Source organism: Biomphalaria glabrata, chromosome 12 (assembly GCF_947242115.1).
Source record: "Biomphalaria glabrata chromosome 12, xgBioGlab47.1, whole genome shotgun sequence".
Classification (NCBI taxonomy): domain Eukaryota; kingdom Metazoa; phylum Mollusca; class Gastropoda; family Planorbidae; genus Biomphalaria; species Biomphalaria glabrata.
In genome coordinates, this window is record NC_074722.1 from 37823739 (window position 1) to 37848663 (window position 24925).

Genomic DNA, 24925 nt, shown 5'->3' on the forward strand with positions numbered 1-24925 from the left:
TTTTAAAATGTGCCAGACATCGCTGCTACGTATGTAATGCGAATTTCTAATGTAAAGTCTTATTTCTATTTAGATTAACACGCCTTGTCTTTGTACTAAAAAATATTTGGTGCATAGTCATAGTTTATAGTTTTAAAAACATATTCTTTTATTTGAACCAAAAACGTTAATGTATTTCAGAACTGACATTATTGAATCATGTCCACTTTATGAGTATTGGTTTATTTTATTAACATGGGGATTTAGTTTAAACGTAATCGTTTGGCGTATCTGGAAAAGATTTAGCGCAGAGGCGCATAATAATATTAATAGAAATATGCGGAGGCGCATAACAATATTAATAGAAATACAGGTGTAGCTTTTACTATCCGGTTTACTATCTGGTAGTGATATCCGACAGGAACCGGATAGTGCCGGATAGTGAAAAAGTGCAGAATATTCGGCAGAAGCTGGAGCCGGAGCGACTATCCGGTGCACCCCTAGTGACAGATGACCATTCTAGTTATTGGCATAAAAAACCTACCTTTGTTATTATTTTCATATAAACTATACAAGACTCAACTGGCCATTCCCCATTTTGAATAAAAGTTTAAAGGAAAACCCAAGAAGTTCACTAACTCATTCAAGAAAACTTAAGCAAAGACACGGTTCTAGATGATACTTTTGAATTTGTTACTAAATTACGAGAGAAAATGGCCTATGGAACCGAGACCATTTGTTATTGTAGGCCTGAATGCTGACCTGCAACATCACAACCAGTGGGCAGTTTAGACCAATAGCTTGTTGCCATGTCACAAGTCAGCAATACAATAATAATAATAATAATACAGTATTTCTGTAAAATGAACTTAAGCTCAACCGCGTAAACCCCATTGCGACAATACAATACAAAGTAAACAACCTGCAGTGTTTTGTAGAACATCTCCTCTATCTTCTTCACGTTCTAGTATAGGTGAGATGATCACCATGTTGTATTGCTTAGCAAGCTGAAATACAAACAAGGTAAACATTGTCAGTGAGATGGGAAAAAAAAAATTGTTAGTTTAAAATTTTGTTTATGTATGTAAATAAAAATTTAATATCTATCAATAGCTTTAGATTTAATAATATTTATTCAGAATTAGATTATCGAACATATTTTATTTCTTCACTGTGTATCAATTTGAATCACACAGATGAAATATGTCTCCAGACCTATATAGGCCTATTTGCATACCTAGCTAATCAAATAATAAACTCAACTAATGGAAATATAATGGCCAAAATATTTTGCTGCTAAACTAATATCTCAAATTTTTTAGCCCAAGTTTAGAATAGAATTTCAACACTTTTTTTTTTCCTGAGATCAATCAGCTGAGAAGTATACAAGAGGTTAGTGGTTGTGCAGGTCACATGATATCTAGTGATAGACATATGACAATGACACTTAAAGATCATGTCACAAACTTACCTCTTGTAGTAGTTTTGTAGTTGGACCATGCTCTGCTGATTCTGCAAATTCACACCATGGCTGTTTCTCTCTTGTACAGAAGGCAAAAGGCATGGCTGTGGTAAATATGTAAATTATCTTTTTATTTTGATCAAGTCATAGAGTTCCATTTTACAAATTTAGTGAATTCTGTTAATTAATACAATGAATTATTAATTAATTTAGTAAGAATTATGTTCAAGCAAACATAATTTCAGCAATTTATCCAATCTCAAATCATAATTTATTCCTATAGAAATAATCTTACTCCAAGCTTCTTGCATGCAAATAATATTCACTCCACAAAGCGCAGCACAGTGCAGTATGTCCTTAATTCTCTTGTGCATTGCATCTCTCTGTATTGAAGGGAAAATTAGCAATTTAAATTTATTAGTTATTGTATAACAGTCTACAGACATATCTTAACCTTAACCAACCAAATTCAACATGACACAAGACTAGCCTACAGTCACACACAAAACTAGCTTTAACTGAAACTAACTTAAGGACACATACACTAGATTAACTTCACATGAAACTAACTTAACACATTGAAATACTAAATAGCTTACAGACATAGGACTAACTTCACAAGGAACTAAGTAACAAACTTACAGACACATAGACAAGACTAACTTCACATGGAACTAACTTACAGACACATAGACAAGACTAAACTACCATGAAACTAACTTAAAAAGACATAGACAAGACAAACCTCCCATGAAACTAACTTAAAAAGACATAGACAAGACAAACCTCCCATGAAACTAAGTTACAAATAGACAAGACAAACATCACATGAAACTAAGTTACAGAGAAATAGACAAGACTAATGTCACATGAAACTAAGTTACAAATAGACAAGACATGAAACAAAGTTACAGAGAAATAGACAAGACTAATGTAACATGAAACTAAGTTACAAATAGACAAGACAAACCTGCTCAACTACTGAAGCTGTTGTGGGTAAAACAATCTTGTTTTGAATTCCAGCAACTCTAACCACTCTTGGTGATCTGGTGGTCTCTTTAGCTGCAGGGAAAACATATCCTTTAACTTCAAACCCTTTATCTGATGCCAAGGCTTGAGCTTCAGCACTGAATTCCAATGATCTATAAAGTATAATAATAATAATGTAATAAATAATAATTCAAAAATCACTGTAAAGAAACATAACTTAAGCTCAAGGTGCCATGAGAACATTGCAAACATAGACAACAAGAGATAGATTGATAAACTAATCTTAATAAGTTTTGAACAGATAGGTCTTAGTGTTTCTGTAGCTAGTGGTTTTTCTACAGGGTAGTTACAAATAGTGAATATTCCAAACATAGACAACAAGAGATAGATTGATAAACTAATCTAAATAAGTTTTGAACAGATAGGTCTTAGTGTTTCTGTAGCTAGGGGTTTTTCTACAGGGTAGTTACAAATAGTGAATATTCCAAACATAGACAACAAGAGATAGATTGATAAACTAATCTAAATAAGTTTTGAACAGATAGGTCTTAGTGTTTCTGTAGCTAGGGGTTTTTCTACAGGGTAGTTACAAATAGTGAATATTCCAAACATAGACAACAAGAGATAGATTGATAAACTAATCTAAATAAGTTTTGAACAGATAGGTCTTAGTGTTTCTGTAGCTAGGGGTTTTTCTACAGGGTAGAGTAGCTATATATGTACCTGTTTAAAACTTTTTAAAATTAGTTTGTCATTTTAGCTCTTGTGTTTGTGTTTGTAATGTTATTACAGCACCTTGAGCCTACATTTTGTTTGTTAACAGCGCTTTAGAAATAAAATTATTATTATTACTTTTATGTCAGAAACGAACGAGTAGTCATTCTCTGGCGCTGCCAGGGTCGAGTTTCGTTAAAGAGAAACAAAATTCATCGTAGTCCCTTTAACAGTTTAGACTGAGGAATTTTCTGGTGATGTGGCAGGTCTGCAGCAGTACCACCCTCTGACTGGCAACAAGGATGTTCCTAGGAATGTTAAGGGCCTTGAAGGTATCAGTGAGGTCAGTTGTTATTATCCCCTCAGTTGATATAACAATGGGGTATATTGTTATTTTGGATAATTTCCATAGACGCTTAATCTTCAAGCCTAGATTCCCATATTTTCTTTGTTTTTCTATTATTATTATTATGTATGCCCTAGAAGGGACCACAGGCAGAGAAGAGATGAGATAGGTCTTAATATTTTGGAATGTAGGGAAGCTTATGGGTTGTGTGAGTTGAATGAGAAGTGAGTTCTAAACTTTTATACTATGTACTGAAAACAATCCAGCTGACTAAAACTTTTGAGAGAAAAATTCAGCAAAACAAGAGTTTAGTACATGGAGCATATGGCTTTGCAGTTGAATAATGGGAGTAATTAGTACACAAAGGTATGAGGGTAGTTTACTATTATAGGTGCAATAATAACAAAGTGTTTCCAATTTGTAGTTGATTCTTGCACTCACAGAGAGCCAAAATAATGTACAGCTGCAGTTGAATTGCACATTATTTCTAACTATCTATGCAGAACTAATCTGAATTGGTTGAAATTTAGCAATCATCAAACAAAGCAAAGAAAAGCATTGACAAATATGGTCAGATTGGCCTAATCTTAGCAACTGCCAACAAGACCCTGCAGAGCTGAGCTATGTGTGGGTCAAAAGACAAAGATGAGTCAAAGAAAACTCAAAGATTAAAAACTACATGAACAAATGGAACATGGCATTTCATGATGAAAAGTGATCTGTACTCTACACTTTGTAATATTGATTCAAGTACCAATTTTGATGACTGTCTGTGTTCATTTTTAAGTTTGTTCTTTAACATCCAGTTGCTCGCCTTTGAGACAATCATTAATTTTAGTTGTCAGATGTGAGAGGGAATCATACAGACTGTGAATCATCACCAAAGAAGTGATATGAAATACTGGTTGGATGAATGATACCACTGAGTAAATAGATGCAAACAGTGAACAGAACAGATCCTTGGGGTGCCCAGTACTTTTAAATAAAGCTTAGTGAGACTGTGACATTAATTATAACACATGTGCGCATTCTAACCGGAAGATTCCAAGCCACTTTAGGATGATTCCTAAGAAATCAAAATTGGTAAATAATCTGGCCATCATAATCTCACGGTATAGGATGTATAAAAAATTGCTTAGAATCTAATGCTTTTATGGAACTCTAAAACTCTATAAACTCTAGAACTGCCTCAAACATGTACAGAGATTAATGACTTTGCAAAACAAGAAATCTATATAACTAATTGCTTATATCATGTATGTAGTCTAATATCATAAAACTTAGAAGTCTACATAACATAATATCATATCACAGGTCTAAATACAGAAGATCTCAATCTGGTGTATGTGTAACCATGAGGAAGATGTGCATTTCACTTGGTGTTAGACTACTTTAAAGACAATGTGGTAAAGTATAAAGTATACTCAAGAATTACTTGAGAGAAGGTGGACATGTTATAGACACCACTGGTACATATTTGTGCCAATGTTTCCTAGATAACAATAAGTATGCTTATATATAATTTAAAAAAACTGCATGAATTAAGAATTTTGCAAGTTTTAGTAAATTTCTAGAACTTAATGAATAATTTCAAGCAAAACTGAATTGCAGAGCATAAAAGACATGCATGAATATTCATTCATCAGTGAAAAAGTAGCAGCTTCACTAAGGCCAAACATTCAAAAAAGAAAATGAAATTTCAGTGGAAAGATAAAATAATACATTAAGAGAAGTGCCCTGCATCTGATGAAACATGTTAAATGGCAGTGGATAGACATTAATTTGCAATGATTTTGAAGCCTTGATGAGCAAAAATAAAATCAGAATTTTTCTAATCACTTTGTGCATATGGGTTATGTTTTAGTTTTTTTTCTTTTTGGCTTAAGTGAATCAACTACAAGATGGTGTAAATGCAACGTTTAGAGACATGGCGTTGATATATTGTGACGTGTATTACTATTACACACATGAGGGACTGGTCACTACTACTGTGTCGCGAATGCGTAGAATGCTGGGTTCGTGCTTCCTGCAGTACTCTTGACACGTGACAAACATAGATACCACAAATTGACTTAAGTCCGTTTCAGCAGACAAAACATAAAGTTTATTTGACAACAATAATAATAATACTGCACTCCTTGTCAGTTACACAAGTCAAGAACAGTCCTGTCCGCATAACAGTGGTCTCAAATATATCCAATACGTTAAACTCTCCAGAGTAGATTACAAATCAAGTCTGCATCTCAGTGGGTAACACTGTACAGAATAATACTGATTAACTACTAGAAATACATGTCTCAAAAAGACCACTGGCATCAACTGCCCAAAAGTTACTACCTAGCTGAAATTACTACTTGACTTTCTAAGTCGCTACTGTCCGTCCCGGACCAAAATATACTACTTGACCGCCCTGTCCAAAGGATACCACTTGACTGAACTCCAAGTCAACTTTATTCATTCTACTTCCTGTTTTCTACATCAGGAATCCCACGTGTCTTTTAACCTCTTAACATAACGTGAACATTAAATCAGGCAATGTCAACTGAGACTGTGACAGATGGCCACAATTCATCATCAGTGCATCTACAACTAAGAAATGCCCCTGTACAATAGGAAGCTGATCACTCAATATGTCACTCAGAGAGCCCTGTGCTCCATGAAATCAATGCTTCAGGTCGTGCCACTTTTCTTCCTCAAAAGTTACGGTTTGTGGGCTTTTTCAGTGTATGGACCAAAGGTTTGGAACTCGCTTCCCATTCATCTGAGACAAACAACATGCTGCACTACATTCAAGAAGATCATTAAGACCTATCTGTTCAAAACTTTTTTCAATTAGTTTGTTATTTTAATTCTTATCTTATCTTATATAATACAGACGTTACTTCAAAAAAGAAGATGATTACGTCCTACGCGTCATGCATTTAGTCATGCATATTAACCAATGACTTAAATTCTGCCAAGTCACTGGTTTTCCTGGCTAGCTCAGGCAACCCATTCCATGCTCTAATAGCACTAGGGAAGAAGGAGTATTTGTACAAATTTGTCCTAGCATATGGGACGAGGAATGTGCCTTTAATTTTAATTCTCATGTTTATCTTATACATTACAGGCGTTACTTCAAAAAAGAAGATAATTCCATGTGTCAATATAGTCATGCATGTTAACACATGACTTAAAATCTGCTAAGTCTTTGGTTTTCCTGGCTAATTCAGGCAACCCATTCCATTCTCTAGTGATTATGTTTGTTAACAGGGCTTTATAAATTAAAAAGTGATTATTGTTATAGTTGCTTATATGATGTCCCTTAATGCTAGTTTTTCTTTAATAATAAAAAAAGGGTCGAATGGGAATATTGATGTCGTGGTTGAAGGTGTTTCCGCTATGTCAGTAAGATGTTCTAGATTCCATTCTAGACTCTATAGATTATCTTATCTTATAAATTACAGAGACTACTTCAAAAGAGAAGATAATTATGTCCTATGAATGTCCCTATGTCAATCTATTCATACTTGTTAATCAATGACTTAAACTCTGCTAAGACTTTTGTTTTCGTAGCTGATTCAGGCAACCCTTTCCATCTATAGATGATATAATAAGCACTAGAGTCAGTAGATATAGTATAGTTTTATAATATAAGTTTAGATATAAATTTAATACAGATATGTAAGAAAAAGTGTAACTTTTGATGACTTTTGTAACTTCAATGATCAATGTCTCTTGTGTAAGAAAATTAAATAGCTAAACTTTAATACTTAAGACTAGATGTAGTTTATACTTTGTGATATTATTATATTATAATTATAGATTACTTAAACTAAATTTATTATATTCACATTATGATTATAGTTATAGTTATACTAAGTTATAGTGAAAGACTGAAAATTCTTGAAAAGAGGCGAGGGTGGCCGGCTCGGTGGTGACAGACACTTTTGTAGATACTAAGACTTAGTAAGACTAAGAAAGCATAGAAAATAGATCTAGATCTTAGTTTAGAATTAGAATATCTCTATATTATCAATCATGCCTTACTCAAGCTCCGCCCCATATAGTATGCGTTTCACATATTTCAGTTTATCAACTGGGATATGATCATTCAATATTTCTTCGAAGTTGTCAAATTCTCCAGCCATGTTTGACCTTTGTGACCCAATAACCCTTGCACTCTGCGGTTGTTGTTGTTTGTTTGTTTTTAACTGCAGATGACTATTTTTTTAATAAAGTACGGTATTTATCAGACCATAACAATAAATAAGCCATAAGTTTATAGAATATAGATCTAGATCTAGATCTAGACTCTCTAGGCGTCTAGATTCTAGATCTAGATATAATATCATATATCTAGATCTATTCTAGATCTCTCATCTAGATCTAAGAAAATACAGTTATGAGTTTAGATTAGAATAGTAGACCTAGTATTTAGTCCTAGATCTGGAGTGACTCAGTGAGTAATTCACCTAATTTTCTTGTTAAATAAAAGCCGTTGTCTAATTCAAATTGCCTACTAGATCTAGTACCTAGACCTAGTACTAACTAGTAGTAGTTTTTATGACCATACTAGGCATAGTATTAGTTATTAGTATGCCATATGAAACTAATTACACTGTAGGATTATTTTGAGATGATGCCACCCTGATAAAAAGATAAAGGTGTGAAAACATTTCGAAAACTCAAAGATAAAGTTCAGAATAGATCAACAAAATCTTTCTTCAACATGATGAACATTATAATATTATATATATATAGAAAAGATTGTGGTTTGTGAGCGTCATACAAGATCTCTTTACCTAGGCTATAGCCTAATAGGAAAAACACAGTAGATAAAACATTGAGTTTACCAGCCTTTGAAGTAGTTTCAAAAATTTTTACACAAACCTTCATCTAAATCTATGAAACGCATTTCTATAAGCAACACTACAGTTCAAGGGCACATTGGTAGGATAAGTTCTAGCATTAAAGCTGCAAACTGCCTAATGATCCTTGGCTCCATATTTTTCCCCAGGGCTGACCCACGAAACCTTTCTCATGTTTGGGTATAGCTATAAAGCAGCAGAGGTTTGAATTCTATTTTCCTTCTGCTAGGTGGGCTGCTAGCCAAGGCTAATGAGTCCCTCTTGCGCGAAGCTTTCTGGTTTAGGTGCCAGTAACTCACCTTTGACCCTTCTCCTGTTAGTGAAAATATTTGAGCCAGACGTGAGAGATCAAGAAATACACGAGAAACTGCTCTTTGCGAAAACTTTTACAATGATACTTAAGGCAAATAAATTAATTAATATTTAATGTTTGAAGGACTACTTCATAGAATAACAAAGTCTTATATGAAGCATAATATCGGTAGCAAAGGATGATAAACCTGCAAAAAAAAATCATTTCCAGTGTGTTAGTTGATTCCAGCAATACATATTAATTGTTTTTTTTAATTCGTTTAAATTTGAATTTTATCAGTAAAAAAGATAGAGCTCTTTAACTTATGATGTTGCTTTAAATTACTTATTTACTCTTCGACTCACTGCAGTTAGAAATTAGTTTAAAAAATGGAGTTTATGAATCTTCAAAATTGCAATATAAGCTAAGCAGGGGGTCTACCGAAAACCAGAAAACATGGCAAGGGGTCTATGAGACAAAAAAGTTTGGGAACCACTGATCTAGATCATAGTAGATCTAGAATCTAGATCTACTCAGGCGATCTAGATTCAAGTTTACTAGACTACTAATTTACTACTATTAACTAGATCTATATTACTAATATTAGTATAATATAGATCTAGACCATACTTGACCATAGCTACCTAGTCTAGAGTCTTTAATTTAACTGCACTTTTTATGTTACTGGTATCGTTATGGTTAATCACTTAATGTGACATGGTCATTTCAGGACTGACACTGAGTTGACTGAGACAGGTAACACAAAAGACTTTAAAAAAAGTAAAGTATCAATAAAACACTGAACCATATTATACAAATACTAAACCTAATAAAATAGTCAAGAAAGACACACACACACACAATATATCTAAAGGCACATTATTCCATAATCCATATATATATACTAGACAAATGTGTACAACTACATACAAGTGCTCCTTCTTCCCTAGGAACTAGTGATGTTAAGAGTTTTTACTGTTAGAGCATGGAATGGGTTGCTTGAATCAGCCATGAAAGCCAACTTTAAGTTTGTCGCTGATCAATATATGCATGACTAGAATGATAAATAAATATGTAGGACACTAATTATTTTCTCTATTGAAGTAATTTTTGGAATTTATAATATAAGAAGAGAAAATGTGATGTTATCTTATAATACAGACATTACTTCAAAATTTAAAAAAAGAAGATGATTAAATCATACACAGGTTCCTAGGTCAATGCATCAGATAATTTTTTTAAACATAGACTGGAATTTGGTTATTCTCATTTTACAATGTATAGATGATAATTTGTAAAGTGTAGTTCATTACACACACACACAAATAATTGTATGTGTATGTTTGCTGTATTATTGTATTACAACGAAAGTAAAGAATTTCACAGTGATATGACCCATTGTCTTTTGAGAGATGTTTAATATTGACAATATCTGTAATGAGAAATTTGTTTACCGGGTAGCCACAGAGATAGGATCGGACATCTTACTTCTTTGTCAGCATCAAAGTCACTTCTTAAATTTGAGATCTTTTCAATTTTATTTTCTCAATTTTATTTAGATTCTCCTAGAGTATGGAAGACATTTGTGAAAAACTTCTCAAGGAAGTGGAGAGGTCTTATGGGGAAACTGGAAAATGTATGTTGTGTTTGTCTCTTATTAAGTTTTTTCTTGATTCTCATATCATAAACTTATTTCTTGAATGTTGTGTTTGTCTCTTATTAAGTTTTTTCTTGATTCTCATATCATAAACTTATTTCTTGAATGTTGTGTTTGTCTCTTATTAACTTTTTTCTTGATTCTCATATCATAAACTTATTTCTTGATTTCTCTTATTTTAAACTTATTTCATAATTTTCTTATCTTTCTCTGTCCTAGTTAGGGTTAGCTGTTGTTCTTAATAGATCTCTAATACAGTTCTTAATACAACACCTTTATTTTTCTCAAACAATGACTTTTAACTTATTTTTTCTAATTCAGTTATTGAATTTACTACCAGTATATAAAAATGATTTTTCATCTGCTTGGCATCTGTATCTAAATCTTGGCGCCATGTTTTTTGGGCCGTCAGCTCTTGGTCTTTCCTTGAAGGGTCCAGGTGAATGCTTGTCTCGTGATATGCAGGCTTTTGCAGCCTTATCTTCATATCTTCTACATGAAAAGATTTTAGTTTTATTTAATTTCTATTTTTTTTTAAATTTAATTTCCATTCATGAACATAACTAAAACATTTTCTTCTTCTTCAATTTCATATCATAAAAGAAAAATTAATATCTCTGCTTATGCATTTTATCTTGTGAGAAGTCCTGATAATCAAAATTTGAATAATTTTTCTTACAGTATCTGATGATTTATTAAGTGCGTAAGTTGTTTTTTTTCTTTTCTTAGAATGGTTAGGATTAATTCATTTTTCAATAAGTTATATTCTCTAGCACACAATTGCACATTAAATGAGTGTTTCTTTGACAAAAATCTTTTAGTGGATTCTATACAAACTTTTTTTAGGTATTAAAATTTGTACTAAAATTAATTATCACACATTTAATATGAGTCAGTGTCAGTTTAATATTTTATATTTATATTTAATATTGATCATATGTAGTCATTCACACTTGAAAACACTGTCTACTGTATAAAGACACCCATTTTAAGTAGATTTATTTTTATGAAATAAAACTTTTAAAGTAGATAACTGTACCGGTAGCACTGTTTTAGGTAATGACTGGATGTTTTTGTGTGTTTTTTTCTCAAGTCAGTTGTTTATATTTTTTTCTTACTTCTTTCCTTGTGTCAGGTTGAACTGTCTTTTTCATGGAACACTTCTGTCTGCACTAGAATTGGTAGACAAATCTTCTGTAACAAAAATGACCTCTCCTAGTGGCCGTACAGTCTTCCAGGTAAAGACTATATAAACCTCTGATTCACATTGATTTAGTTAAGAAATCAAAGTTAAAGATAATAGTAGATGCCCTTCAGTGAAATGCTGTGTATTCACATTGAAGGGTTTCCAATATTATTATTATGTATCTTTTTATATTAATATTTTCTTTTAGATTGTGTTGTGTTGTCTAGTGAACGCAATCTTCCTTACCTGAGTCATGTCAATTTAAAATCAATTTGTGATCACACTTTTCATAGAAAGTGAAAGAAGCAAGTATCTTCATTCCTTATCCTGAGATTGGTTTCAGGACAGGAAATGCCTTGGCAAGAAACTCTGCTGTTCAGTTTCCATTTAGGTCTAGTGACTCTGCAGCTCTCAAAGATGTTGACACTCATGCAAGATATACGCCACTGACTCTCCACAGTGTCAGCCACGGCATCAAAATTTGGTTGGAACTGGACAAAGTAAGCAACTACAAGCAGTGCTCCATTCTACACTGCCCAATTGTGCTGCCAGATTCCGTGGTCTTTGTCAGAGCCATCCCAGGATTTCAACCACTTCTCATACCCACTTATGGATCATAGTAGAAGCCTGGTTAAACATACTTGGGGGCCACAAAAGTGGGCAAGGCCAGAACTCCTTCGTGAGCTAGAGTGTCAGTCACGTCATTGCCCCTCACACTGCAATGTAAGGGTGTCCACTGCATCGACAGCTGCAGTAAACCAGCTGATACCGGTACTATCAAATTGGTATATTACTATATCCTAATATCTGCAACCAACACAACCTTGAGTACCATGGTTTTTTTTTTCTTTCAGGTAATAGGGGCATCTGGAGCTCCTTATTTGTGCTTGCCCAACTTAAACTATTGTTCTTGTCCTGCTTATAATTTTTCTGGTAAGTGTATAAAACATCTTGCTCCAAATACTGACACTGTTCATACAACTTATTTTGTAACATTATACATTCAGCCACATGCTAATAATGCAATCTCTCATTTGAAGACTGACAAATGGGCTGCTGGCTTAGTCAAACAGATGAATTATTTGTTAAGGTTCATAGTGCAAAAGACTAGCATGTCATTTGAGTTTATTACAAATTGATGTTCCTGTTCAGTGTAGGCTTCTAAAGCACAATAGTTGGCAAACAGAAACTCTGTATGAGACACTAATAGCTGTCAGAGCAGAACCTGATATAGATCTAGATGCCTTCCAGCAGAGGCTGTTTAATTTGGTTTTAAAAGCTTTATGTTAAAGAGAATACCCACAGAATAGGGGGAAAGAGCCATTCATTTCTTTACACTGAGTATATCCTACCTAAGACTTACTTAATAACCAGTAAAACTAACATGTTCTTATTTTTTTTCTTTCAAATGTTTAAAATAGTTTTAAAGAAAGAGGAACACTTAATGGTAAGTAATTCATCTTTAAAGATAATGTGATATTTAAAACTAACTACTGGTACTACATTCAGATTTTTTTTTAAATTTAACTATATCAATCACATTATGCTTATTTGATTTTGACTTGTACAACATTCATTTTATAGATATAGTTGTATTTTAATAAATTGTTTGAAAGATTTCTTAGTTTCCACTAACTAGGAATTAATAATGGCTACTTTTTTTTTATTTTTAGTGCAAGCATGTTTTAGCCATGAGACTATCCCAGGCTATGAATCGCTGTAAGAAACTAGATGTTACCAATGAAGAGATAACATCAATGATTCTCTCTTTAGACTAGATTCAAGCTGTCCATTTGTCTAGCCAACACGTTCCATTATGATCTACTTTGAGTTGGAGCATCATTTGATTTGTTAGAAATCCTCACTAATGGATAGTCCACCTGTTCAACCAGCACCTCAAACCTGTGCCACACCTTCAATGGCATTTATGTGATCGCAACATGATGTGTAGCATATTTGCAATTAAATTGAAACACTGGAATAGTAAACTTCCTTTGCTTTGATTGACCAAAAGTCATGTTATTTAAACCTGAAGTATTTTGTTGGTACCAACGTACTCATCATTATTGTTGGAATACATTAAGAACTACATACATCTTATGACACTCCATTTTCTCTGACACTTTTCTTGGTACCAATGTTTCTATTGTTATTGTTTAAACCAGTGATGCCCAACCTAATTCGACCTGCGGGCCATTATAATTTCTGACACTCGTGTCGCAGGCCACATGAACGAAAAGGTAAAAAAAAAAATTGTTTCTGAATTTGTAACTAATTGATTAGAAACCCGTGGATCTAGTACTTACATTAAGGATTTGGATATAATAATAAAATTTCCGGCTTCATTACATGGGGACAACATCGACAAGGCTGCTTCCTTAACATGGCTCAAAGCAGGTCATCTCTACCCTGAAACAGAAGGCTTTGTTACAGCAATACAGGACAGAGTAATCAGGACAAAAAATTACGAGAAGCATATCCTGAAACTCAATGTTGTCGACAAATGCCGAAAATGTGGAAATGTGGGCGAATCTTCGTTGCCTGTCAGAAGGCGGTACTGCTGCAGACCTGCCACATCACCAGAAAATTCCTCAGTGGAAACTGTTAAAGGGACTACGATGAATTTTGTTTCTCTTTAGCGAAACTCGACCCTGGCAGCGCCAGAGAATGACTACTCGTTCATTTCTAACATAATAATAATCTTTATTATCCGTAAGGAAATTTGTCTGAAGCGATTTACTTAAAACAGAGCAACATTGTAGCTAGCTTTACTACCGACTCGTTTTCTTGTCGCTTTTTCGAAAATATTCCTATCGATCCTCCAATCTGTAGGCATAGTTTAACAATCTTTTATTTAGGTAAAGATACATAAGTCAGCCTTTTTATTTCATTTTATTTACATCTGGTCCGCGGGCCGTATTTTGGGCACCACTGGTTTAAACACATCAATATCTATATTATATACACCCTCTACTTGTCGAAAATGAGCACATTCCAACGATCTGGAAGATGGCTAAGGAGCACATAGCTGCCTTTAAAAAGCCAGCCACAGACATGACAATCTTTATGTATACATGAAACTTGCCTTGTCAAACGTTATTATTGTTGAGTTTTTGTCAATAAACTAGGAAGTATTAAACCAGGGAACAAATTTGTTGTATCTATTCCTATATTTTCAGTAGCAGTATCAGTTATTCCTTATGGCTTTAAAATGACCAGTCTTCATTTTTTTGACAACTGGACTGTATTCCTGCTTTTTTGAAAGTGGTTAACTTAAAAGAAAAAAGCAAATATCCATTGTTTTAGCTGGTTTTTTATTTTAATGGTTAAAAAAGGATTTTTTTTTAGGGGGGGGGGGAATAATTTGGCTGCTTTGTAGATTGCTCCAAACAAAAACCATATATTGTGTATCACACAAGTCTATGTTCACTGTTAGAAGCAATGGGTTCAATCTTCAAATTTCAAATAGGAGAGGACCAGTCCTAAAAATAACAATATTTTAGCTCAAACAGATGTCAGACCAGACATCAATATTTTAGCTCAACACAGATTTCAGTAAAAAAAAACAAAATTAAGAACTATAAAATATAAATCTACAAGTAAAAATAAAATAATAAATGCACTGATTTGAATGGTCAATGGGATCTTTAATAGTGTGTAAAACTGCTAGAAAACATTGTTTATACTATTACACATAAAAACATAGTAACAGAGTTTTAGATATTGGGACTATACCATACTTCATATATTGCTTGTCTTTGAAAAAAAAAAAAGACTTGTTCAAATCAGAGAATTTTATTGCAAGAAAATGTAGAAAATTTGAAAATGTAGAAAATTTAAAACTGCTCGTGAAATGTCAAACAATTGGGAGACCTAATCTACTCAACAGAAATGTGGTTCTGTAATGATAATCAGGAACAAAAAATACACGCAGTGAAAATCAAACAATTCCACACTAAACAAGTGAGCAATCTATATAGATGTAGAACATATCCAGATCCCAAAGATGGTCGATTTAAATGAGTAGCATAGACTATCTATCTTTTCACATAGCTGCCAGGAGAAATTCAACAGACAAAGCATCTATGTAGACAAGGAGGTACACTTTTTTTTTACATCCATTACTGAAATCAAACGCTCCATTTATATACAGCAATCAATATTTGATAAATTAAAACAGACACACACTTTTATGCAGATGAAATCGATTGCAGTGAGGCAAAAGAACAAGTTTATAGATTACCAGGTATAAAAAAAATTCTGACCGAATTATAACATTGCATAGTGTATCATCATAAATCAATAATAGTTGTATGGTATTTGTATTAAATTCAAAGTTTACATGTTTCTAGTGCAAAATTAACATATTTCTATATACACACTATATCTTGCATTAAATATCTAACATACAATGAATCTACAAAAGGCATTCAGTTGTAAAGCAGTTATTGCAGTTTTATATTGTGCACTTTGTAGCATTCCTATTAGTGAACTGGCTGTTCACTTTGGCGCTGACCATTGAACAAGCCACAGAAGCTACAGACATACAGTAGACAAGTATAAATATACAAATGTTCTTTTTTTTAAGAATTATTTTTTATATAAAAATGGCAAAACTAAAACAAGATCAGTGATCCTGTAAGAAAGTTGACCTTTATGTCTAATCTCACATCTTGTGATCAAGATTTAAAATTTAAAAAAAAAAGCTAAAAACAGATCAATTGCATTAATATACTAGCCACATGGATTTTTGACAACTCTATTCCATAAAGGTGAAAGACACTCAATAGTTTTAGAAAGAAAAAAAAAAAAGATCAAATTACAATGAAAACTACTGCTCTGTTTATATTGCACATATGTTGACCTTCAAAGGTCACTAGGTTACCATGCTAAGTGCTTTTTCATAAAAAATGTTTCTAATAAAAAAAAAAATGCCTTTAAAAATAATCTCATCATTATTTTAAAATGTGACCTACACACATAAACACAACAGAATATAGCACTTTACACTTTTTCCGCCTCCAACTGTCGCCTTCGTTTCATGTCTGGTGTTGGTAGGAACTCATCACTTTTCCGCTTGGACCCTGATGACTTATGGTTGAAGAGCCTGTGATTCTCTGGGAAGAACGCTTTCTTTGCTGCCTTGCGAGCACGACGAAGTGTAACTCTTGTTTTCTGAAGGAATCCTTTTCTGTGTTTAAGAACCTTTCCCTGCACGCCATCCTCCAGCATACTTTGATGAGCAGTAGTCAAGTCCGTGACAGACAAAACACTGTCATCTTCAGAGAGGGCAGACAAGGTGGTATAGTCTGCAGCAGTGAGGGTGGAAGCATCAACAGTCAAGTCAGCTAAATGACTAACAGTGATATCTGGGAGGTGAGCATACTCTGATAGTTTGGACGTGGACATTGAGCTAGTTTTGCTAGTAACAACCTTGGATATACTCCGCTCTAGTTTACCTGTTGACGTACTGGTTAACTTGCAAGGACCATGATCTTTTTTGTTATTTAAATTAAACATGTGATCGATGCTCAGTTTGGACGCCCTCAGGAAATTTCCCCATCTCTTCGAGCCACTCTTTTTCAAGGGCCCTGTTTTGTTCAGCTGTTTCAAGGGTTCACTGGGTCCTTCCAGGCCATCTATGATTAGGCTGGCATTGTTTCTGGAAGGACCTCGAACATTCACTACCATCAAAGAGGAAAAGAGTTGACCAGTTAGATCATCACTACCAGTGCAAGCATCACGAGTGTTGTTTAAAGTGGTTTGGTTTTTATTGGTTAAAAGCATGTTCATATCTGGGGTTAAACCAGTGCAAGAAATAGCCCGAGACACTTCCTTTTGATTTCTAGGTGTGGTCACATCGTTCATGCTTTTGGAAGTATTTAACACCCTCCTAGGGGGAGTATCAACACAAGTTGCTGTGGTATTGTTTTTGGCTGATATAACATAAGCTCGCTCTGCAGTTCTGGTGATTTCATTTTTACCCACAGAGCCTGAAGCTTGTTTAACAGATGATCTAGTGCTTTTACTATGATTTTCAGCTTTGGCTAAACTTATTTTCATCGGCGAGTCAGATGTTAAAACTTTAGATCTTGAATGAGCCAGTGACTTGGGTGGATATTGCAAAAGCCTGCCACTTTTAGCCAGCTTCCTTTGCGTACTTTTAGAAATGTGCGATCTTCTATTCCTGGCTGAAGACAATTTAGCTGGTGCACTCTGTGGCGTAGGTGGACGGTTAGCTTCATCAAATGATGAACTTGGAGACTCAATGCTTTCATCAGATGCCAATGAAAATGCCTTATCAGTAACATCTGTCGAGCTCTGAAGAGAGTTCTCATCCCCACTCTCATCTAGTTCTTTCACGTCTGAACAAGGCGTGCAGGGAGGAGGCTGGGGAATAGGCTTCTCTATGTCAAGGTCACCCCCTGAATTAAGATCCATTTTCTTATTGTCATTAATTTCAAAGGGCTTTGCATGCCGCGGATGACACAACACTGTAGGCTTGGGGATATACTGTACACTGTCGTTAATACTTTCATTGCAACTGTCATCTCTGGAACTCGACCGCACGCCAAAGGGCATTGAATGGCGTAGAAAATGGTGATCGTTGCGCGAAGCAGGTTGTATGATAGAATCATCCGTGACTCGAACATGGCTATCACTTAAACTGCAGTTGGCATTTTTGTTTCTCGTCTTGAGATTGGCTTCCATGTCTGCTGGTACTTTGATTAATTGACAGTTGGTTATCTCCCCTCCTGACAGCAACTCTTGTCTCTTGCGTTTCAAGAGAGTTAATTTGGAAGGACCAAGTGGGTCTATTAGGACTACCACACAGGATGTGTTGTCAGCTTTCAAAGCTTTAGACCTCCATTTATTAAGAGCCCTAGACACCAATCTTTCTGCAGGGTTACTCCAGAAACTGACAGCTACATTCTGAAATAATGCAAAGTGCACAATATTAGTATACAATACCATACACACACACAAAAAATGTACAAGAGCTTACAATCATTTGATCTTGCAATACTCTTTGATAAAATGTGCTATGAAAAAACAGTCACAGCTAATCCATGGTTAACGGAAGTGAAGAGCTAAAAATCAAAATAACTGTACCATTAACAAATGATGCCCAAAAATCTATTTCCAAGACATATATATCTATGTCTTAGATGAAAATCTACTTTCTTTTCTTGTATAATATTTTTCAGGCTTTATGATGTCTACTTCATTGTTTTTAAGCCAATAAATTTAAATCTTAGTCATACTTAGGAGTTGCACTGACAGAGTTGCTTTTAAGCATCCCCCCAGCAGTAAGTTACATAGTTTGTTTCATTGGCAGTTCCACTACAACATTTTTATTCCTTGATTATTTTAAATTCCAATCAAAAGGCTTCTTCAACCTTTTTCTGTTCATTTTATTATAAATATGAAAAAAAAATGTTTATAAAACAGGTGTATTCGAATTCACAAATTGTGATGCAGAGATGATAATTTAAAATGTTTTAGTTTAAAATGAATTTTTTTCAAAACTAATCTGCAATGGAATATTCTTCTTCAACCTTTTTCTGTTCATTTCATTATAAATATGAAAAAAAAATGTTTATAAAACAGGTGTATTCGAATTCACAAATTGTGATGCAGAGACGATAATTTAAAATGTTTTAGTTTAAAATGAATTTTTTTCAAAACTAATCTGCAACGGAATATTCTTCTTCAACCTTTTTCTGTTCATTTCATTATAAATATGAAAAAAAAATGTTTATAAAACAGGTGTATTCGAATTCACAAATTGTGATGCAGAGACGATAATTTAAAATGTTTTAGTTTAAAATGATTTTTTTTTCAAAACTAATCTGCAACGGAATATTCTTTTGTTTCAATTATACATATATATTTTTAATGATAAATGATGATGGATATTCTTATTAATTCTAATAAAAAAAAAAAAAAAAAAAAAAACTTTGAATAAATAATTTTAGAATTTATTTGAACAACATTAAATTGTGCTCTTAACAGACATATAGAAAGCTCCAGGTGCTTTACAAAGTTAACAGACAATTTCGTCAATTGGACTTAAAAATGTCAAACGTGTTAAAGACATTTTACTTACTGGATCATGGATGATTTTGTCCTCAAATTGTGCCTCTAAGTCCATGACCATGTTGACAGATTCCTCAGGAGTCAACATGTTCCACAAACCATCAGAAGCTAAGATAAGGCAGCGGTGTTTAGTAGGATCCATTTTCAGAACAGATACATCAGGTTCCGGAGAGACTACATAAGTCTCCGTCAAGAAATCATAACTCCATAGATCACCTAGTGGAGAAGAAAAAGAGTGTATAGTGAGAATAACAACTCTGAATTATGTAGTCTGAAAAACAAAATCACTATTCAAGGTTTTGATCAATTGTAGGACTTTCAAGAACTAAATGTTAAGCTAAAAAAACTTCAATCATAAAAAACTGACAACATTCTTCACTAATGTTTATTTATGCAACAACCTATTATAAGGCTAACCAGCTCCCATTTTAGCAAATAAGAGGATGAAAATCTCAGCAGCCTAAATGAAAGATCAACAGTCCCCAGTGCAGAATGTCTAAAAAGACAAGTCAATGGTCATTAAGACAAGGAAGAATTGTATCCAAAAACAAGGAATGAGAGATTAGCTCTTCTCTAAGCATTCTGTTAAAAGGTCCCCAATCAACTAAATTCATTTCAATTTTGCATGGTCAGAGCCACTGCCCGGTTCCCCTTGCCAAAGTAACATCTAGCCCCATGAGGGAGTTCTTCACATTCCTACAATGTACCGCGGGGCTAAATATTGGAGACCACCATTATTTGCTCCCTATGATGAACAAGGTGGATGGGACAAGGGTTAGTAACACTTTCTGCCTCACCAAGTACAATTTGCTTTGTACCATGGAAGCATCAATAGTAAATGTTAGTGTAGTGACAAAAACATGATTACATTAAGTTTCCAAAATGATAGTAAATTGAAGATTTAGTAGTTTGACATAAGTGTACCTACCTAGTGATCTTGCTACAGCCAAAAAAGGAATCTGATCTATCTGAGTGCTTCTCCTGACAGGCCCTTTATGATTGGTCTTCGGACGACTCCAAACAACACGAGGTACACCACTTTTGTTGATTACTTCACCACCAGCATCTTCGATTCGTAAACGCTCATCTGGATCATCAGGCTTGTGCTCCTAAAACACATTATATAAGGTAATATCATAGTGTTACGTAATAGTAAGGTCAATGGTGTTTGAGAAACAATAGAAAATTAACCAAAGGAGTTTCAGATAAGCAGGGATCTTTCAAATACAAGATTCAGGTTCTTTCCTGTCTATTGGAGAAGCCAAGTCATGTGATATATGCTTTGGACTATCATCATGATGGTACAGGGTTTGAGCCTCCTCCCTTCCATCCAACAAGAGGTTGGGGGATGGGATGTAATAATCTTCATTTTCTAAATTATGAATGTCTGAAACTTATTAAACAAACAACCCACTTCATTTTCAAGTACTGCTTTGGTTGTAAGTTCTGGCTATGTTGAGTCTTATTTTTAACAACTAATGTTAACTATTGTTAGAGTCTCTGTTGTACAAATTATGCAACTTAAGATTATTATTAAATTTTCAGTAAGTCAACAACAACAATAACATTGATTGTCCGAGTTAATTACCTTTGTTATACAAATAGCCTGAACAGGATTTCCACCATAAGGATCATTTTCTCCTAATACAAGTGCTGAATCCCCAACATGTCCAGTATAAAGCTTTCCTTGTTTAATAATAGCGATTGTTGCTGTAGTGCCTGCAGTACTTGGCAGTCCAGTCACTGTCTTGGGCCAAGTATCTAAAGGAACATAATTGGAAGTAAGTTTATTTTTACGAATTATATAAACACTGATATGAATTTGTTGCAACAAACCCTCACAAATCACACATGTGAAGTGATTTCTCTTATGGAGCTTATCTATGTTTTGCCATACTATCTTCACCGTCTTCTCTAAACTACCTTGGTACCAAAGTGCTGCTATTATTATATGTTACATGTCATGTATTATCATAATTTGTTTCAGTTTTTAACTCCATTAATGTTTTGTTAGTTTAATTACCGCCACCTCTAAAGCTAAATAATACTACTAAATAATTCTTGTTGTATTGTTAGAGACTAAGGGAGAAATAGAGGCAATTTAAATAAGGGTCTTTGTCTATGGACCATAATGGAAGAAGCCCCAGGCTCCAATATGTGATGGCCCTAAATATAAAACTTTTTTTTTACAAGGATTACTGAGAGATGTGGGCAGGCTTTGGGAAGGGCACGTAACCATGTGACCCTGGATGCTGACGCGAGACCAGATAATAATACACAATAAATATTGATATGTTGTAATGTTTCACTAAACATAGTTAAAATAAAATCAAAGAGAGGTGGGGTAGGTATGGCAAAGTGTCTCCCTCAGCAAAACTAAATTAAAATAGTGTTCATTAATGCCATTGATAACAATAAGCAAATATATTACAAATCTATAGACTTATGACATGTATGTAATGTATGTGTTTTTGTGCCTATTAAGAAGCATTTTTAAATAAGGCATGTTTAGCTATACCTAAATTTTCAAAAAAAATCGCCTTAAACCGGCACATACCCTCCTTCTGTCCTAGAAGAAAAAAAAGTGAGTCATACCAGTGCTCTTTGAAACAAAGCAAAACACTAAAACCCTTTGTTTTTCAGAGAACAAAACTAAATGTGTCTGAACTACAGAGAAATGGAGCATGCCATGAACAAAAACAAGACTAGTTTCATCAGAGCTATTAAACTAATGGCTTGTTTTAACAAATATTGTAGGGGTGTTTGCTAATATTAGTAATATCAGAAAATAGGGGGTGGACTATACAGATTACAACTAGATTATATCTAGGTTAGTAGTCTAGTAACTAGAGTCTAGTAAGTAAAAGTAGATTTAAATCTAATTAAAGTAAATCCTAGATCTAGAGTTACCAATTTCTATTTATAATAAAAATTTTGATTTTTCAATTTTTATAGATCGTCTAGCTAGGTGAAAAAAACAGGAAGTGCGGAAGTAAAAAACATTCAATAATTTAAGGTTGCGTTTTTGATGGTTTTTTTTTTACGTAGGCCATACTTGGAAATTTATTACACTTTTGAATGAAATGTGAGAAGTTTTAAAGTTGTGTTATCGATTACTTTAGACAATAGCCTAATTAATGCAATTTTTTAAAGCTATTTTTAATTTATTATAAAAAATACCACTTTTTTGTTTTTAGCAATACAGGGTCCAGGAAAATGACCGAACATTCATTTTTTTTTTCACGCTAGATATCATGCCTGGCTATAATTCTACCAAGTTTTATCACGATATCTTCAGCGCACCATATCGAAAAGTTGAGAAACGGTTAGCATTGTTGGCTATGTTTTTGATAAAGAAATTTCATCATAGATGTAAAACTACTTCAGGTCATGTAATGCCTAATATTCTGGATATATTCAAATAGTTTTTGTGTATTAATCACATGCGCATGAATTTTAAAGCACATTTGAAAAAAAGATTGTTTCCGACTATTTTGATCCCACTTTTTAAATATTTTGTTTGTTATATGCTGCCATCTGCCATTTGGTCCACATCCCTCTGACATTTCTTGTAGTTCTATAGACTCTAGACCAAATAATTTGTTTATTTTATCAATATTTACATTCTAAACAAGTAAAGTTCATAAATATAATTATAAATGATATCAAGATTTGTGAGCTAGAAATTTACTACTAATACTAGATCTACTATTAAATTTCTTTTTTAAAAAGTAGATCTAGAATCTAGATCTATCATCTATGAAACTCAATTCCAACTTTTTAACTTTTGATCTGGGGGGCTTAGCCAGCGAGACACTCTCATCTTACTTGTTCCATGTCAACCAATGTTAGGTCAAAACGCCACAACAAAAAAATCATAACTTTCTAACTGTTAAACATACAGTCATAATTTATACACCATTGGAAAGTTCTTTTAAAGTATTTTAATGATGTACTAACGAAAAATAGTTTTTTCAAAGATACATTTTTTTATTTCACCTCCCTATTGATATATTGTCTTTATTAAGTATTATAAACTTAGATCTAGATTCTAATCTAGAATCTAGATCTAGTTTATTAGATCTATAATATTAATATATTAACTTTATTTTATCCCTATTTTATTATGATAGTGACTTATGATGACTTATCTGACTAGTCTAGTAACTCTGATTACTCTGTCTAGATTTTCAAGATTAGATCTAGAGATCTAGACTAGATTCATTGGTCACTAGATCTAGATCTATGAATATGATTCTATCTAATAAATTCTAATAACTAGACTCACCAAGAACATTCCACATAGCTTGATGGGTGTCCAAAAATCCTTTTCTAATGGCAGATAGCACTTGCTCGTCGTCGTCAGTCCAGAATCCATCATATTTTGTTATTTCATTAAGAAGGTGATCTCGACAAAAAGCTGATGCTTCAGGTCCGCCATGTCCATCAAATATACCAAAGTATGCGAATTCATAATCGTCTGTGTCCTTCTTTAAGAATTTGATAACATGATTATCTTCCATATACTTTCTAGCGCCCTGGTCGCAATTACCCGAGACCCTAAGATTTACTCCAATTCGATGGCTGGTCATTTTTTTTTATTTACGGCCTATGTTTTGGAATATAATGGCCGACATGAAGGCATCGTAAAATTCAACGGAATTTCCTTTTCGATTTCATTGGCTATTTATTATCCAAACGTTGATTGGGTCATTTTTATAATTAACATAAAACTTGGATCAGGAAAAAATATTAAAAAATAGACCTCGAGTTGTGTGAACATTCCAAAACAAAGTCTTCTATAAATAATCGGAACCATAGACATATGCATACCGGTACCAGAATATAAAAAATGTCGTGATATCTATAATTATTGTTTTAAAGGTCATGATTTTCTGCGGAAAAGGGAAGGGGCCTGAAAAATGTGAATAATAAATCAGATCGGTATCCTCTCTCCATTTTATATTTATTCGGAAGTTTTTACCTTTATTGCTAATTTAATTTTTGACATTGGCGGAAGAAGGGGGTGCTCGATATAACAAAATAAGATGTTTAGCAAAATAATATTTAGTAAATATAACATTTTTTTTACATAAAGTATGTAATTTTTTCACTTAAATACGCCCCCATCCCAATGGAATAAGGGCCTGGGGGGGGGGGGGAGGAGCATCTACCACCTCCTCCCATGGTCCAATCTGGCAACGACAACTTGATCTATGGTTTAAATATTAAGAATTGACATGGTATAATTTTGTTCACAAAATGTACTAAAATGAAACTGAAAGAAATTTCTATAAATCGAATAAGAACATAAAACTAAAATGTTATTTAACTTTGGTTAGGCCAATA

The 24925-nt window shown here is 33.6% G+C and overlaps 3 protein-coding genes across 4 annotated transcripts in view; 1 reads left to right on the forward strand and 2 right to left on the reverse strand.

Annotated features, from left to right (window-relative positions):
- The window catches only part of LOC106070660 (beta-ureidopropionase-like), a 30621-nt gene extending 22944 nt beyond the window's left edge, over positions 1-7677 (reverse strand). The window contains exons 1-5 of the mRNA XM_056005656.1: positions 7521-7677; positions 2412-2583; positions 1737-1824; positions 1451-1545; positions 902-986 (exon numbers count right to left, since the gene is read on the reverse strand). Of these exons, the coding sequence (XP_055861631.1) occupies positions 902-986; positions 1451-1545; positions 1737-1824; positions 2412-2583; positions 7521-7621 (541 nt within the window). The 5' untranslated portion in view covers positions 7622-7677. The remainder of the gene's footprint in view (positions 1-901; positions 987-1450; positions 1546-1736; positions 1825-2411; positions 2584-7520) is intronic.
- Positions 7678-7785: 108 nt separating this feature from the next.
- Positions 7786-13569, forward strand: LOC106070662 (zinc finger SWIM domain-containing protein 7-like). Of its 2 annotated transcripts, none has more exons than XM_056005676.1 (7): positions 7786-7932; positions 10193-10269; positions 10972-10993; positions 11426-11528; positions 12331-12409; positions 12898-12923; positions 13150-13569. In XM_056005676.1, exons 2-7 carry the CDS (start codon positions 10206-10208, stop codon positions 13252-13254), a joined length of 399 nt encoding a protein of 132 aa, XP_055861651.1. In that variant the 5' UTR covers positions 7786-7932; positions 10193-10205; the 3' UTR covers positions 13255-13569. The 2 variants fall into 2 exon arrangements, with proteins under 2 accessions (XP_055861651.1, XP_055861652.1); XM_056005677.1 differs by lacking the exon at positions 7786-7932 and adding an exon at positions 8001-8137.
- Positions 13570-15102: 1533 nt separating this feature from the next.
- Positions 15103-24267, reverse strand: LOC106070661 (uncharacterized). The gene is made up of 5 exons (XM_056006325.1): positions 23865-24267; positions 21165-21337; positions 20505-20685; positions 19587-19792; positions 15103-18409 (listed from the first exon to the last, which is right to left on the reverse strand). The coding sequence occupies exons 1-5, from the start codon at positions 24166-24168 to the stop codon at positions 16481-16483; spliced, it is 2793 nt and encodes a 930-aa protein (XP_055862300.1). The 5' UTR covers positions 24169-24267; the 3' UTR covers positions 15103-16480.
- Positions 24268-24925: the final 658 nt, after the last annotated feature.